The sequence below is a fragment of the Diadema antillarum genome, unplaced genomic scaffold, assembly GCF_040938485.1.
Source record: "Diadema antillarum isolate AM-2024a unplaced genomic scaffold, OU_Dant_1.0 seq00000829_RagTag, whole genome shotgun sequence".
Lineage (NCBI taxonomy): Eukaryota > Metazoa > Echinodermata > Echinoidea > Diadematoida > Diadematidae > Diadema > Diadema antillarum.
The window spans coordinates 51,689-69,761 of NW_027271705.1; the positions used below are offsets into that span (position 1 = coordinate 51,689).

Sequence of the window (18,073 nt, forward strand, 5' to 3'; positions counted from 1 at the left end):
GAGTTCCTCTCTGTGGTGACGAACAATCAGCACTTTGCGGGCACAATGCGTCTATTAAAAACCTGCTCGTCGTCTTTCTGGATGCGGAAGTCTATTTCTGACGTGACTTGCTTCAGTGGTCTCGTTTTAGGACACAAGGCGATAAAAATGGGTCGAGACTTTGTCGTACATCTTGATATGAATTTCAAAACTGACATCACCTTGACTTTTTCCAATCCTTCCCACAATAGAGTCCATCTCAAGTTCATCCCTATAGTTGTAACTCATTCTGTATCTTTCTCCGCTTCACTTTTAGCGTCTTTGTGTGTGTGTGTGTGTGTGTGTGTGTGTGTGTGTGTGTGTGTGTGTGTGTGTGTGAGTGTGTGTGTGTGGGGGGGGTAGGCAGAGGATTACGTATCACTTATCTCATGCTATTTGTCACGTCTGATCGTTGGGAAAAAAACATAAAAGCAAAATGCCAACATGAAAACAAATGACAAGAAAAAGTAACGATGTTGTAGTTCTGGTGTATAATTAGAATATCTGGTTTAAGAATCAATGAACTTGTCATAATATTGTCTACTTAAGTGAACGGATATACATGGATGAGGTGGTAGAGAATGACTGAATGAACACAAGAATACATGAATGACGTGACGAATGTAACAAGTAATATAATGAAAGAAAACATGAACAAAAGGACATAATATCAAAGAAATGCATGTTTGAATAGACGACAGATAAATGATATGAGAAGAAGAAGGAAGGACAGAAGGAAAGAATCGTTCAAGCAACTTGCATTTATATAAGACAACCCATTTCTGTGATGGGAGATAATCATTAACCTCCATTTCCAAGACTTGGCAGACATTCATTTCAGAACACGTGACTATGATAGCGAAAGCCTCCTCCATTGTGGCAGCCCATTAATTGCCACGTAATAGTTTGGATTACGGCTTGTACGAAATTAAACGCGACACTTTGGCAGCATCGCCATGGATTCCATTGCGATGAATCGTCGAAGATGAGAAGTGTGTATGATGGTTCATTTTGTATAAATTAGTTTAACGCGAGTTGAGGTTTATTAGTGCAAATCTGAAAATCTACTGGGTTCTAATCCTATAGAAGTTATTGTAGTGTTTCAACATCGACCGCCGTCGGAATGGTTGAGTGATGTTGCCAGAAGAAGAAGAAGAAGAAGAAGAAGAAGAAGAAGAAGAAGAAGAAGAAGAAGAAGAAGAAGAAGAAGAAGAAGAAGAACAACAACAACAACAGTAGCAGCAGCAACAACAACAGCAACAACAACAACAGCAGCAACAACATGAGTTCTGTAGCTTGTGCGGAAATAAAATGAAAGTAGAAAAGCGATGACATTTTCAAAGTTTATGAAATGGTGTTTTTCTTTTCCGCATACTTGAATTATGTTGTCTGTAAACGCAAGGCGACGTCGCAGAGACGCCGCAGCCGTTGTTAGGTGATAAGCAGATGAGAAGACGAGAATATGGAATATGGGGTGTGGGGAGAGAGGATTAGAGCAAGACACTTTTTCTGTAACAGCAACTTCCTCGCTCTAATCTGTCTGTAATGACGGTATTCTGTTGGTGAGATTCGACGTGTTTGCCATTCGCCGTATAGAAACACATGATTTCCCGTGGATTTCTCTCTAACCATACAGTCGGTTACGATCTTTTCACCGCGCGAGCAAATTCACACACTCGATTACGGTCATATCACATAGGTGCATCACACGCTATGTCCTCTAATACGTCACTAGGGGATACTTTGGTTTGAAAATACAAGAATCTGGGGTGATATTCGTTATTCCGAAGGTTCGTTAATCTCAAAATGAATTGATGAAAAATGAAAGGATCGTTCTTCTTGACACATACATTCTGTATGCTCAGATATTCGTTAATCCGATAATAAAATTGGCCTTCTTAGTCCGAACATTAAGTGTGTAGTTATTCCGAAGGTTCGCTATTCCGGAGGTTCGTTCGTCCAAAAATGGGGGGGGGGGGGGGGGGGGGGGGGGGTCGAAATTTCGAAGGTCCGTTACTCCGAAAATGAAATAAGGTTTAGGTTTCCGAATATGAATAAAGTGAGCACTGACGTACCTTCGGAATTGCAAACCATTTATTTCATTCTTGCATTAACGAACCTCCGAAATAAGGAAACTTCGGAATATTGTAACCCTCGAAATAGCGAAATTATTTCACTTTCGGAATTATGAACCTCCAGAAAAAAAAACACGATTCTTCGGAATAACGAACTGCAACCGATAATTCCTAAATGAAACCTCTAATTGCTTTGCACTATGAAGATACAAAATTCAGACTGATACAAAAAAGAAAAGACAAATGTTGTAAACTTCACTTACTCTCTCCGTATTAAATGACTTTCCAGAACTGGTCTAACGCAACATGACCTTTTGTTTATTGTTACGGACTACCTTGGTATTCAAGTTTTCCACTGTCCCGTTATAGTCCAAAGGACGACTTGAGAGGTGATGTCATCATCGTTCGTTCGTTTGCATTTAATTTGCATATGCGACTAATATCACCTTGTCATTAGAATATGATAAATGTTAAAGTTGCATTTCTCTCATCTTATTATTTGATACAAACTTCTACCAACCTGTTTGTCTGATTTCACTTCATTTATGAAAGTAAACATGAGCATCGTGTGGCATTGTTCTTTAGGAGGTTAGATGAAACCCAGCATCCGGATCAATCATCCAACACACTACCTTTAGATGTATGTACAGAATACAAATGTATCCCGTAAATTTTGTCGTAATCAACCTTTCAGTAAGCATTAAACGTAAAAGAGAATCATTGAATATAATGATAAAAATGTAGTTAAAAGAAAACAATCAATGGCCAAGCTTGCCTTTCAAATTTCAAAAACCTATTTACTTCTCCCTTTTAGATATAATATGAAAGTATGGCTGTTCTTTACTTACACGTCTGTGTAGGTGGGGGTAACCCCTCTCGATCTACTTATCTCTTTTTTTTTTTTCACTGCAATCGAATGTAATGTTAATTCGTCATGACTTCGGGGGAAATTGTCATGAGACCTCGTTCTTATGAGTCATTTATATTTCAACACGAGGGCTCGACATTCAAGCTCCTATTACACCAGCAGTGATTATGTAGCGGAGGAGGATCGTATCACGCAAAAAAAAAATGAATATTTTAGGATTTCAAGTTGTTTCTGCCACCAAAAGGGAACAGTTGGAGTGAACAGTTATACATAATTATCTTTCCAGGTTTGGGCTGAAAATGTAAAACACGAGCTCCTTCTCCAGATATATTACAACATGTGAAAGTATACAGGTGAAGGAATATTGTAGTGTCAAAATCAATTTGTGCTTTTTTGTTGTTGTTGCTATTTTTGTTAAAATTTCGGAAAGCAGTCAAGGTGGAAACTACGAACATAATATTACGTAAAATAGCTTATAACACACATGAAAATATGCATTTACCCGATCTTATTATCTTGCTGACATTATAAATACCAATCACAAAAAATGCTATTCATGAGATGGTGTCAAATATGCTGATAGACTAGCGACAAAAAATTGAACAATAGAAGTATTTATACTTATAACATGATTTTGATAAATGTATGCCCTATATTGTACCACACAAGCCCATGATACACACACTCATATCTATCATCAATATTTTGCTGGTTACTCCAGTGTAGTGCTAAAGAAACTCTGTGCTTGCAATATTGTGTCAAGTGTTTATCCTAAGCTCTGAATCACAGTTGCATATTTTTTTACTTTTGTTCGCATGTGTATCGCAAAACGTGCTAAAACCATTCTTGTATGAAAGAATAAAGAATCATTAAAAAAATGAGCGCACGTGCGTGCAACATTGTTGTGAAGAATTACCAGTGCATCAAAGTCTTGAGTATGTCTCGGGCAGGGGTTCTCTGAATGTTGGCGAAAGCGGTCGGGAGTAACTTTGAGGAGATACACAACGATGTTAATTGTGCCACAGTATGATACTCTGGAGCGCATTTCACGTTTACTTCAGAATTCCAATTAGCGTTCAGCAAATGAAAAGCACGTCTGAAAAGCTCATCTCTCAGATGAGTCAATATTTTTGTTCTCCTAATGCGCAGCTGTTATCCCTCTTGTCGTCATGTACATGTAAGGGTGCTATCTGTGACGGCACCTCTCCCATAGCTCGATGCTCCCGTGGCCTCAACGGTAAAAAACATGAGGCCTCATCTGTAGAAAACACGGGACATTGCTGTTTACTATGGCTGTGTGGAAATCAAGCCATCTAAAGTGAAATAATATGTACTTTACGAGAGGGAATGATATTGTGCAATATGACCGATTTCAGTTGGCACAAGCGAAGTCCATTAGCACTTGTCAAGAGCTCTTAAAGTGGTGACGCACGTTGCAAACTTTTAACGCAATTACAAATCCAACGATGTAAGGGGGTTCCCCTGAGATATCAAGCGCCCTCACGCATCATGCACGCGACAGCGAAACCCAAACTTTCAGGGTAAGGCTAAAATAAAATGATAATTTGTGGAAGGGAGAGGGGATGGGGGGGGGGGGGGACAGGGCAGAGACCAATGTGCGTGCAGAGGAAGCAGTTAAAAGGAGCAACCCTTAAGCAGTATGTCGGAAGACTGACAAGAAACATCGCGGGAGCAAGAAGTCAGCCCCTAGACCCATGATGGATATCTAAAGGGTGACTATAGACGACAATATCCTGCTTGGAGCTGTGGAGTAAAGAGTTCAAATATCATTTTGAAGGTCGTGTGGTTTCTCTCAGAGTTACTTACTTGAGACGTACTCCGTATATTGTCCAGACAGCTTTGCTAACTGTCATAAAAGAGGGACAATTACTACTGTGGTATAGGAAAAAATGGAAGGACTTTACTCTGTGACCATATTTCTCTTGACAGGTGAGTGTTCACTGCTGTAATGTTGTTTCAAATATAAATGTTCGTTTCTTGTTTAGATTTCAATCTCATTTCTCTTGGGTTGTTTAAGCTGGTCTTCATATCCCGTCTTCGAATGATTTGAAACAAGTGTTGTGAAAACTTGCTTTTTGTTTTGGTAACCATGTCTTCTGATCATGAGTGGGTAATGCTTGAATAATGAACGAACATCGATTATTATGTTATCATTTTGCGTCGGTATGCGAGACCAACCGAAGATGCCCTCCAGGTAGATTTTTTTATTTATTCATTTAATTTTTTTTTTTCATTCAGAGCGATATTTCTGTTAACTATTTGTCACATAAATATGTCACTGAAATTGTCAACGCAGATGGGAATCATAACCTGCGATCGACTTCTAAAAGTGTTCGCAAATTCGAATCGGCTGGCTACATAGTAAAAGACAACCGGCGATGGATTACACGAAGGAAACGAATTAATTTCGTTTACGTTGCTAGTATCAACGCCAAATATAGCGAAGGTAGTGGTTATAATTAGACCTTCCTGGTTATTTTAAATCACAACGTTTAATCTCTCTTGTCTACTGTTCTGAAATAAGACTTAGACAAAACTTAGACTTAAGAAATTGACGAAAGGGCTTTCTGGTGACTTATATTTACTTGGATCAATTGAATGTAAAATGAAACTGAAACGTGTATAGCCGAATTGATAATAAACACTTTTCGTTTAACCCTCACAGCTGCCATAGGAACCATTATTGTTCTAATTTGTTTCGATGGATCTGTCCAGCAGTGCAGTGTTGTTTTTTATGCTAGTAATTAAGTTTTATTGATTAGCCAAATCTATATTATGACTCTTCATGATCTGGGTGAGCGATTTACCAAATAGTATAGTCTCTTACAGTTATCTGTGACCTCAGTCTTAGACGTGGCAATACTTGAAAGCAATCGAAGTTCGAAAGGTAGCATAATGGCATCTCTGTCTGTTTTTTCCTTATTGCCTTCCACTTGTTTGCCTTTTATGAACTTGAAGTATATTTCATTCATAATATGAAATACTTTTGAAGCACTAAAAAACAAACAGCTTATTACGTGCTTGGTCACTTCCCAAGATGCAGCAAACAGGAGCTTATTCCAAACTTAAAGGGAGCGCATATTTTTTGTTGAGACCTACTGCCAGGTTTCTAATACTTTTTGGTGACATAACGAGAAACCTCTTATGAAATATGAAAGAGCATGTAATTCTAAAAGGGATTCATCGTTTATTTGATGAAAATTGATTTTGAAATGGCTGAGATATTCAAAACAGAGTAATCCTAATAAAAGGTGGGACCCACCTTTTATTATGATCGCTTTGTTTTACTTTGTTTTTGGATGTCTCAGCCATTCCAAAACCGATTTTCGTTTAATAAACTGTGAGTAGAATGATAAGCGTTAAATTATTTCATAAGTGGTTTCTTGATATATCGCAAAAAAGTTAAAAACCCAATTTTCATCGCCATCAATACTATACTATCCCTTTAACAATCAGCTAATCTAAAGTCAAATCATGTACACTTTGCACTATGTACAACATGTAGATCTATACAGAAGTGATTTTGTACATTGCCTCGTGACGTAGGGGGAGATGTTAATTATAGTGTTGAAGAGGACGATGAGGGGGAGGGAGGGGAGGGCAAACAAATGACTGTTAAAGTTCTTGAGTGACCGCACGCATGGTTTTGTGTAAAGTCGTGTCACCGCTGGATCAGACCGATTACCAACCCTCTCTATACCGCTCCCCTCAAATCCATCATCTCCTATACCTCCCTCATGTGACTAGGGACGCAACAACACCTATAATACCCCTCAGCCACGCCCAAGTCATTCCTCAGCAACCGTCTGGACTCTTCTGCACCGAGGATGTGGTCACTTCCCTTTTCACGTCCTTAAATAGAACTTGGTTCAAATATAGTAACTGCAGAATTAGCAAATGGTTGACATTTCTGCGCTCTTGGTTAAGAAAAAAAACACCTCTTCATTGGAAAGTCTCGTTTCCAATGATGATATCATTTGCCTGTAAAAAGAAAACAACAAAATCAGAAGAATGGAAACCGTCGGTGATGGGCTAACTGCCTCTGCCGCAAAATTATGATTTTTTTTTTCATACAGTTGTTAAAAAGAAATCAGAGAGATGGTCAATCACCCTTATATAATGAAATAGACTTAGTTCAAAATATTGTGTGTTCCTTGTGCAAATATGACATAGGAATTTGATTTTAAGTATTTGCATCACGGTTTTAATGCAATTATTTCTGAATCCCGTTTGATGACTATTAGTTATACGGACTCGTTAAATCATATTTGTTTTTTTTTTCGATAAGTAAGTATTATTATATGGTCCATGCTCTTTTCATGTCCCCAAATAGAACGTCACGATGCACAATATTTCCACTCCTTTTTCGTTTCCCTCTCTCCACTTCCACATTCTCAGGCCACTGTTATTTCAAGCATACGCTTACGATATGTGGTCTGATGCATTTTCTCATCATGAACATTCCTTTTATTTGACGTCGAAAATAGTTGTTGCTAATAGATTTGCAAGTTATGTTTAACCTGTACATCTTGTCCGTAATGTTGGAAAAAATATTATCAATGATGGTATTTTGTATTGAAATAAAAATATATATATATTTTTAATGTTAATTTGATAGAGTAGAAGTTCATCCGTATTGGAAATTCAACTGAAATTGGTATTAAACTTTTGATCTCAATACAAGATATTTACCTCTGGAATTTTCAGCTGTTAAATTCCGGAGGTAAATATCTTGTATTGAGATCAAAAGTTTAACACCAATTTCATTGTTATTTTGTATTGAAATAATGAAAAATGCAGAAATGAAATCAAACAAACCAACAAATTTTGCTGATTTTGTATCGACTTAGTGAAAAAAAGGATGTTTTCTTTTACCTGTATCAATATAAAGATTCCATATTCTTTGTGAAACCCACAAAGATAGTAAAATTTCGATTCATTTATGTATGTCACGAGTAGGTTTTTCAATAAGCTTTAATCAAAACTCAATACTTGTAATATGGCTTTCCCCTTCTGTTATCACTACAAACTGGGGAATGTCAACGGGTACTTTAGAATGTGTAATACTGTGACATGAGCCTTTACATGGGGCATTAATGGCTTCACTCTACTCGCGTCACGTAGTCACTCCCTGTCAGTTGTTAGTGTCTTACTCCTTCTGCACGGCCTGACTCATTTCCCGCCAAAACCTTGTCGTCTGCTGACATCCTCCATCAAACAGGCAATCAAACTGTGGCTCTCGGTCCTTGGGGAGGAAGGAAGAAAGGAAGGGAGGAGGAGGGTGAGAAAGAAGGTTCAGAAGTTACTTGAGAAAATCTTTAAGTAAAATTGGGAATGATGGTATTTTCAATTAAGGCAATTCTCTGACTGCACATATCTTTTAGGTCTTTTACGAACTAACAGGTAATTTCGGCCGAAGGAAAAGTGTAACTTCACTTTCATTATTCACACCGCAATATCATTCCCTTATGTTAGTAATCGATTATCATTCTTCTTGTTCATTGTCTATGTGTTGTTATATGTATAAGCATTTTTTGTTGCGATTGTCATTAGTAATACGAATATTGCGGGATTAGTACAGCAAAACATTATTATTAGTGGTAGTAGGACAATAGTAGTTGTTCAAAGTAACTTCTAAAAGATACAATGCGATAATAAGACTAGTAATGTCACTAACCAAGCGAAAGCAAAAATCATCAAGACAACATCCACACCTATACCCTTACGCAGTGTAATAACGATGGAATGTGCAAATGTTAATGTAGTGATGTACATCTAAAAATGAATATGAAGAAAAAATGAAGCATCTGTTCTTCAGGAGACGGTAGAGATGACAGCTTGTGGCAAAGGGGTATGCTGTCGGGGCAAGACGAAATGTAAGGGCTGACATCGATTGTCCTTGATACGTTATTTGATTGATCAAGAAAGCTGTGTATGAGTCACAGTTTTCTTTTCCAAAGCGGTAGTATTTTCTCACGGTCGACACATTAAGCAACCACCCTGTTTAGCGTGCTGTAAATGCCTCTAAAGTCAAGGTGAATATCACGAAGCAATTGGTACAGGAAAGGGAAGTTGAGAGACAGAGACAGACAGACAGACAGATAGACAGAAATAGAGAGAGAGAAAGAGGGAGAGAAAGAGAGAGAGGGGGGAGGAAGAGGGGGAGAGAGGGAGAGAGATGGGGCGGGGCCTATGAAGGCTTTCCTTTCATCTTACGATTACAAAGGAACGTACATGACATGATTGTTTGAAATGTTGGGAGGAGATAGCTGCTTTCAAGATCATTGGAGCATCAATCGCTGAAAACTTTTGAATGTTTCTCAAAAGCCAAATATGTATCCGACATGAAGTACCTGAAAGCATGAAGCATTTGGAATTATGTCACATTTTAATTGTCATGATTATCTCATTTTTTATTTGTAAGTGTGATTGGAAATCGAGGTAAAATTGACAGACTGTAAAACCAAAGAAATATAGTAAAAATAACACAGTGATTTCGTGATTAGTTTCCCCTCGGTTACGTTGAAGGCGGTCTGGACACCTGTTGATTTGATTTTAAAACCAACGACATTGGTGCCAAATTTTTAGGTGTTGGAGAAGAGAGATACTGCCTTTAATATCCTCTCAAGCGTTACGTTCAGTCCATGGGAATAACATTCAAACTGTGCGTGTTCCACGGACATTTTGGCTCAGCTTTCTTTCTCTCGTTTTCGCATAGCTTTTCCTGTAGTCGTTGCCAAAGTAATGATGACCGATGCTTCCTCATACCGGACTACTTGATCTATCGACAGGTGATGCAATTTCCCAGATACCCACCCAGCAATGCACGCTCCTTATTGAAATACTGATTGCCAAATCCTATACCGGCTACGAGATGAACTATCCATAATAATCATAGTAGTAGTAGTAGTAGTAGCAGTAGTAGAAAAAAAAAATGTCTTTTTTTTTTTAATCCAGGGAAGCCTCTTCAGTGTTGCCACTGCTCTACCAGACGGTCCTGCCATTATCATTACCCTAGCGTTGCCAGGTACCCATTTATACACCTGAGTCGAGAGGGTCATAAAAACGCCTCCAAAGACGTAAGCACTGGGCGGGAATCGAACCCGGATCCTCCGCCTTCACTAACTAACCATATGGTTACTGTCCTTACAAATTGACGTTATCGTAAGTAGGGCCACTGACTCAAGTTTTCTCTCTAAATCTTTACACCTACGCAGTGTTAGTTTGCGAAATTACAATGCGACGGAAATGGAGGGGTCACAATGGCACGATACATTCAGGGTAGTATGTGTCCAAACTTGAAAGTATTGAAATGCATTCTTTGCAGCTTAAACAATGTTAAAGTTAGAGCAACACTTAAACTGTTAGGTGTAAAAGTATTCTACGTGACATCGTTATGTCAAATATTGTAAAATAATGGCAAAGCATAAGAAGGAGGCCAGGAAAGAAAAGATCTCGAAGCAGCACTAGGAAATGTGTCACGCTGTGGCAAATTAATTTGCACGTGCTGAATTTGCTTTGCCATTACTAGTGACCTACATTTCTTTGAAGAGTCATTCAGCGCTTAAAGTTGTTTTGGGAAATTGATCATGAACGCATGTTTCAAAATTGCCAGATTATAGAAAGAATGGGATTAAATTTCCTCGGCTGTTTCGTTGCGGCGTTATGAGGATACTGCGACATCCACGGCGAGTGCAAGCCTCATGTCAGAGACACCAAGGTTCACAGGCACGTCATCTAGGTTACCTTTCATCTCATTCATCTTTGAGATCTTCCCTAATCGTGTGAGACTCAGCCGCCTGTCATCCGCCAACACGTGTTCGAAATCGCACACGAGTGAATGAACATCGCAGCCTGATATGACGCCAAGATCGTTTGAAATTTCCCGCCTTCATGGCGCTTGGCCGATTTAGTATGTGATAATAACTCGCTAATACGAATTCATTCCATGAGACACCTTTTTGGAACCACATTAACTTTGTTGTTGGCATCTGTTACTTACAATGTTGGCCTTGTTGAAGTGTGGCAGGTATAGTCTTTTCTCTTATTGTTACAAAAAGAGTGTGGTATTAACATTTCAAAATTATTTTTTCCAACACAAATAATGGAAGATTCGATTGTTATCTGAAACCTTCAAATTGTAAAAATATTAAAAAATCCACACACACACAACAACAACAAAATCCACAGGTCGCAGGTTTTCGTGGTATTTTTTCGGAAACAAGTAATTTGTTGATCCTATAATTAGCAATACAGAAGAAACGCAAACCACCCCTGCCTAATGGAGCGACCAGGTGAGAGTGATAACGCTGTGGTTAATAACCGATACTTAAAAGTAAATTCTATCAATCATTAAAAAGTCTATTATTTTTCTGTAACTTCTCGAGGTTTGGACATTTAAGGGATTTGACATCCAATACACGCCATGATCGTGCGTCAATACATCAATCAAATGTTGTTTACATGGCGTAGAGGGCTATAACTTGTTTTCATTAGATTCTCATCTTTGCTAATCAAATTAGTGAACTTGTGGTATTGATATAATAAAACACTTTGAAGTCACGGTAGGTGTAGTAGGACCTATGTATTTTTGCTTGTTTGATCAGCAAACTTGAATACTGCTCAATACATATTACAGATAACATTACATTAACTATATAGATACTTTTGCTACGCTATACAACATATTTCAGTTTAGTGTAATAGCAAACATATCAATAAGTGTACTCATGAAATACGTAAATTTTTATTGCCACATGGCCCACTTTCAGCAATCTTTGTCATACTTATCAAATAAGTGAAATGCCTAAAACAGTGAAGAAGTGGAGAACAGGGTCCTGTCAGCATGAACACTTGCCTTTCATAGCTACTGCGATATCTACAGCAAGTCTTCCAAGTGTGAGATTTTTTCCCCATGGAAAATGTTCCTTGAGGGTGACTGCAATCATAACTCTGTCCATGCTAGGTCCGGATGATCATAAGGAAAAACTCTATCTCGCGTCATGTGATACTCAGGTGTCGAAAAATATCCAGGCCACTGCACCCTGTAGGAAGATACAATCTGCGGGAATATGATATTGTTCTTCGACGGCATTATACTTTTAGTATTTTACGCAGGCATCGCTTATTTCGATCGCTTATTTCGACCAACCCCAAACCATGAATCATAAATTCTTGTGCGCAACTTTTGATATTGCTGTTGTTACATTTTTTTTTCACATTTTTTGACTTCTCTCTGAGAAGTTTAAATTTTGTGCCAGGTTTCATTGACGATATTTCTGATAGCAGTTTGCTTTTTCGTTTTCATACAGTATCGTTTTGTATTCAATATTTCAATTTCAATTAGAATTTAAGTTTTGATATATTTTCATATTTCGCAATGAAAATACGTCAAATTTAACAAATATGATAACATAATTCAAACCTGAGTGAAAAGGTAAAAGAAATAGGATGGGCCCTATGAAAAGTAAGCTTGGTAAGCGTTAATGTCTAGGTGGAAATCGTGTCCATAGAAAAATATATACGGAGCATGAATATACCTTTGGACCAAGTTGAGTTGTTTGCTTTGTGACACTTACCGGCAGGTGAATTTGATTCAATACAAATAAAGGGCACATCCTTACATAGTTACCGTTACAGTTTACAATTGCTCGGTATTAACGGATGTTTTGTATTCGAGTATTGAAATTTGATAAATAGGCCTACAATCAGAATGCTCTGGACATCACTGTCATCATGAATAATCTACAAAGCCATAATATGGACTGCTAAAAGAAAGTAACAGCTTTAACGAATGATTTCAACAATCATATCACAATGTATAATTCATGTATGTCATTGATGTGATGGCTAAATCATGGAACGTGTCACCTCTTGTTCCGCGTGCGCGTCTTCACCTTCCTGTGCTAAGTCTATGAAGGTGGATAGCGCTCACTGCTACCGAAAAATAAATGGCATTAAACGGAGTGGCGACAGATAATCACAATAATGTCATTTATTCTCAATTAGAATATCAAGAAGTGTAATTAGCAAAATCATGAATTTGATAATCCAATATATCCGCTTCTATGTGAAAAAGAGGGTTTTAAACATTTCCGGGGGAGGCAATTCCCTCCGCCTCCCCTCCCACTGCAGACGGCAATGAAATGTACAGACAGAAACAAATACCATTTGATCATAAGGATACAACTATGGAGTAATTAAAAAAAGAAATGAGAGATGATACAATTTGGAGAATTATATCTGTAGACAGTTATCAACTGTCTTCATGTTTTCGTACAAAACTACGCTCCTTCTCATAAAGTACCGAGTCTATATGCTTATATTATTTGCTTTTTTCCCCTTTATCATTTCAGTTTATGCCGTATCAGCCTTGCCAGTCTTCAAAGGTACAGCAAAGACTAACAAAGGGGACATACCATGCTTCGTGACACTGACCGGCAACTGTACCAGACACATGGACAAGTCAACAAAAACGATTAATTTACAAGAAGCCAAGCCCGTGGAAGTCACCGGGAAAAATGTTGCTATGTTGAGAGCTCGAATGGGGGGTCCAGCACCACTAATCGGGCCTTGGGGATACATTCGACAGAGGTTCGGTGACTCCAGCGAAGAATTTAACCCCAGCGTGGAATATGAACCTCCCGAACCAAACCTTCCCGACTGGGAGGAGCACCCATACCCTACTGTAATTCTGCCAAATGTCCCTGGAAGTGGCGCAAACGGTGGCCGAGGAGGAGCAGGGGGTGCAGGAGGGACAGGAGGTGTAGGTACAGGAGGGGGTGCAGGAACAGGAGGAGCAGGAGGAGGTGCAGGAGCAGGAGGAGCAGGAGGAGGAGGTACAGGAACAGGAGGAGGTGCAGGAACAGGAGGTGCAGGAGGAGGTGTAGGAGGAGGTGTAGGAGGTGCAGGAAGAGGTGCAGGAGGGACAGGAAGTGTAGGTACAGGAGGAGGTGCAGGAGGAGGCGCTGGAGGTGGAACAAGAGGTGTAGGAGGAGCAGGAGCAGGAGATACGGGAGGTACTGGAGGTGGAACAGGAGGTGCAGGAGCAGGAGGTGCAGGAGCAGGAGGTGCAGGAGGTTCAAGAAGTGGGACAGGAAATAGTGGCGGTGGAACAGTGGGAGGTGGAGTAGGAGGAGCAGGAGGAAGTGGAGGTGCCACATCTGGGAGAGGAGGCGGTTCGGGAAGCGGTACTGGCAGCGGCAGTGGTGGAACAGTTGGCTCAGGAACCGGTGGAGGTGCTGGTGGCACCGGAACTGGTGGAAATGGTGGGACGGGATCAGCCGGAGGGGGTATGGGTGAACGCACAGGGGCAGGTGGGTCAAATGGAGGCTCGACAGGTGGCCAAGGTGGTACCGGCAACGCAGGAGGGCAAGGAGGAGGAACGGGAGGAGGAACGGGAGGAAGAGGTGGAAGCGCGGGAGGAAACTCACCTACGATATTTCCCATCTTCCCACAGCTAACAAAACAACCTATTAACTCTGAAACCTCGGCGCCTGGCGTGCCCACTCGGCGGCCAGGATACCCTGCTAGACCAGGCTCCAATTTCCCTATAAAACCAGTACCTAAAATACCTACTAATCCCACTATCGGGGGTGGAGCCGGTCCCCAGGTCCCCTTTATTCCTCAAACTATTGGTCCCGTCGTAAACCACGTGAACCAGATGAGAAGAAAGAAAGCGTCTGTCGCGGCTGTGTTAGCCAGCACAGTGGGGTCATTAACTGTTGCCATTGGATCAGTAGCTGCGGCAATATTTGGCTATAGAAAATGGAGACAACGTAACATACCTACGTCATCAAACTACCAGACAATGCCGCCAAGAGCATCATCCTCCGGAGATGCATGATACAGGAATATCATAGACTTTTAATTTAAAAGAACTATGCTAGCGTTTGTTGATCATAATGAAACACTACACAGAAGTAAGAGATTTCAAATCCGCGAAAAGTTTTACTCACATCTGGTGTCACTGCTTCACAAATTATCATAGACTCAATGAAAATCAAATCTGACAGTGCTCCCGACCTGGTTTATCAGTCTATCGCGTACGGTTTTGTGGGAAAAGTTGATCTCAGTTTCAGTTGTAAATTGACAAATGAAATAACATGCTATCTTGTAATGCATTGACTTTTGATCCTTGTTATAAGCATGATGCGCAATATAAGTTGGTCTATGTTTATGATGTTTCAGCGTAGTGCACATGCATGAAATCATTCCAGGTACGTTGATTCTTTTCTGTTTTATTTGTTTACACTGTATCACATCACGCGCAAAGATATCTCAAGAAAATGTCTATATTACCTCCTGCTAAAAGGGCGCTAACAATGTGTGATGATTATTACTTACATTTTGATTGTGTCTGATGTACCTGTTCTGCTATTAAACTGAAAAGTAAACAAACGATCCAAAGAGTTGGAATTGCCATAGCGGAGAATGATGACATTTCCTGGAGGAAGAAATACAAGGCAAGGCGGTAATGTTCACAAAAATGTGATTTAATTGTCTCTGAGCCTTGAAAACTTGCGTAACTTTTATGAAAACACTAGTCTATGCAACTGTATAGTGAGTAATTACAACAAAATGCTGCCGTATCAAAATCATTGGGAATGTGATCTCTTTCATTAAGTCGACATTTGTTTACTTACGTGCTTGTATTTTGTACTTGAAATTATGGTGTCGCGCGCCACAATGAAATTGATCTATTCGATAGATTCGTGTCACCAAAAGGTTAATCTCAACTATGAGTTATACCGCTATCGGCTTTCGTTAAAGAAAGTCTATGTAACAGTCGGCTATGATACTGTTCTGCTTGGCGAAATTGTCATCCAATCTAATAAGCGATATAAAGACCACGGTTCCAACCCCTATTTGTAATCATCGAAAGTGGCCTATCTAACCATATACAGTGGACTCCCGTTATAACGAAGTCCTCGGGACCGGCAGTTTTCTTTCGTTATATCGAAATTTCGTTGTTACCGAACAGTTAAACAATAGAAATACATAAGAGCGGGTAATGTGCGGACTGAATCTTTACATCGTTGTAACCAGAATTTCGTTATAACCGTGTTCGTTATAACGGGAGTGCACTGTATCAATCTTGTGCGTTTGAACAATGTATTGCGGCTTATAGCAGTTTCACGAAAGACAATGATTTATTTAGGTATACATGACAGTGTATTCCCGTTAGCTAGGGTATTACTTCAACTAACCAATGCTGTTCATGTTATCTATATTCTCAATTGATTTGACGATGCATTATTCTACCCTCATTGTATCCACACAACCTAGTCATGGTATCTCGACGATAAACTGACACCAACGCAGGAATTGCTTCGGATGATATCATGCACTGTTCTCCGTTTTGTCCATAATGAAATAATTTTGTCTTATCACAGTCATGTGACAATTCAAGTTGTGAAATAAAGCCGTTGCTATTTTTATAAGCTTGGATGACATGTTATTTTTAATCATTCACGTGTCTTCCAATGCATGGGACAAACTATTGACGACATGAGCCAACAACAAAGGGCATAATCCGCATATGAAGTTCATTAAAACGTAATCAGCGGGGACCTAATCCCATTCAGTGAACGAAAATGATTCACAAACGACCACACCTCCTTTAATCGTCTTGTCATCTCCTCCGTGAGCTACACCATTCCAAACACGGAAGAACTAGGACTAGAATGTCGGTAAGGAGGGAAATAGTTTTTAGATTAACCAGCATGTTGTCATTCTGACCGTAAAAATAGGGAGGGAAGTGTGAGGCCAGCATGACTTGAGAATGTCAAGCCATCCTTGAAAAGTTCGAGACTTGGGCAGAAATAACCTCGGCATAGATTGAAAAGTTGATATTACAAAGTCATATTTCCTTATTCTTCTAGAGTGAGCGGTTCATATTGCATGCAAACATCGACTATCACTCGCTGAAGTAAGCAATGATGACGTTGCGCTATTAAAAAAATCGTTAACATGATTGGGTCGTTTTATAAAGATCAAAAGACAAATTACTTGCACATGAGTATTAAATACAATCCCTTGCACACACAATGTCATGCATACAGCAATATGCTATACGAAAAAAAAAATGTGCGTATATCGGAGAATGAGAATGATAACGGCATGGAGTCGAAGGCTTTTAAATGCATTGTTATTGGAGAAAAAGAAGGATCACTTTGAAAAAGAAGATAAGTAGGAGAAAACAAGAGAAGCCAGGAAAGTATGTGTTGAAGAAGACAGACGAAACTCATGTTTTCCATTCTGCGCAGACATCCCCAGATATTCAGTATCAATGATTTTATAACCTTTACGAGAATAGGGGCTCAAGGATGATAAAACAGATATGATCATTTTAGATTCGTCAACAAGAACCGTAAAGTCTTTTTCCACTAAGGTACTAATCTTTCAGAGAGATATAGGTCTAAGATCGCTGATCAGTAAATCAGAGACAGCTGCAATCTCATGAAAAACAATCCCCAGAAAATGATAACCTCGTTACATTATGCACAATATCCACACTCATTGAAGACTTTACATCAGAATTTGAAAGGACAGTTAAAACGCCTTAATCGTCGTAGTGAGTTCTGCAAACAGAACCCTAAGACACAACCAACAAACTTCTCGATGTCACGAGTGTGATTGTAAGTATGATAATCATATCAATCATTCGAGGCTCCTCCAATTAATAGTACACGGAAAACATAAATCATTTTGCCAAGTAAACGAACAAAAGCAACATTTGTTTGCTTGGCAGAGCTGATTCCAAGAAGATTCCTAAAAGCAAGGTGAAACCTTGATAAGAGATATTTTTCCTCTAACATACAAGCGTGGAATGTTTAATCTCGGGAAGTCTAGTTGTGTTCTCGGCCTCTATAATCGTCCAGAAAAAAAAGAAGATTTTCCCCTTATACGTACTTTTGTGGGCTTATGGACTTCGCAACTATTGAGAGAAGTATTTTCTTATGGTAATCATTATGTGATATAGCGCATTGTCAAAGCTGGACTCATTTTTTTACTGGCGAGGTTTCGCCGATTAAAAAGCTTTCAGAATGACTCAGTAAAGGATAACATGCGCTTTTACCTTCTGAATGGT

The 18,073-nt window shown here is 39.4% G+C and overlaps 1 protein-coding gene across 1 annotated transcript; it reads left to right on the plus strand.

Annotated features, from left to right (window-relative positions):
• The first annotated feature begins 4,865 nt into the window (after positions 1 to 4,865).
• Positions 4,866 to 14,827, plus strand: LOC139740044 (uncharacterized). Its single transcript, XM_071650636.1, has 4 exons — positions 4,866 to 4,911; positions 13,338 to 13,853; positions 14,001 to 14,069; positions 14,100 to 14,827. Exons 1-4 carry the CDS (start codon positions 4,872 to 4,874, stop codon positions 14,825 to 14,827), a joined length of 1,353 nt encoding a protein of 450 aa, XP_071506737.1. The 5' UTR covers positions 4,866 to 4,871.
• The last annotated feature ends 3,246 nt before the right edge of the window (positions 14,828 to 18,073 follow it).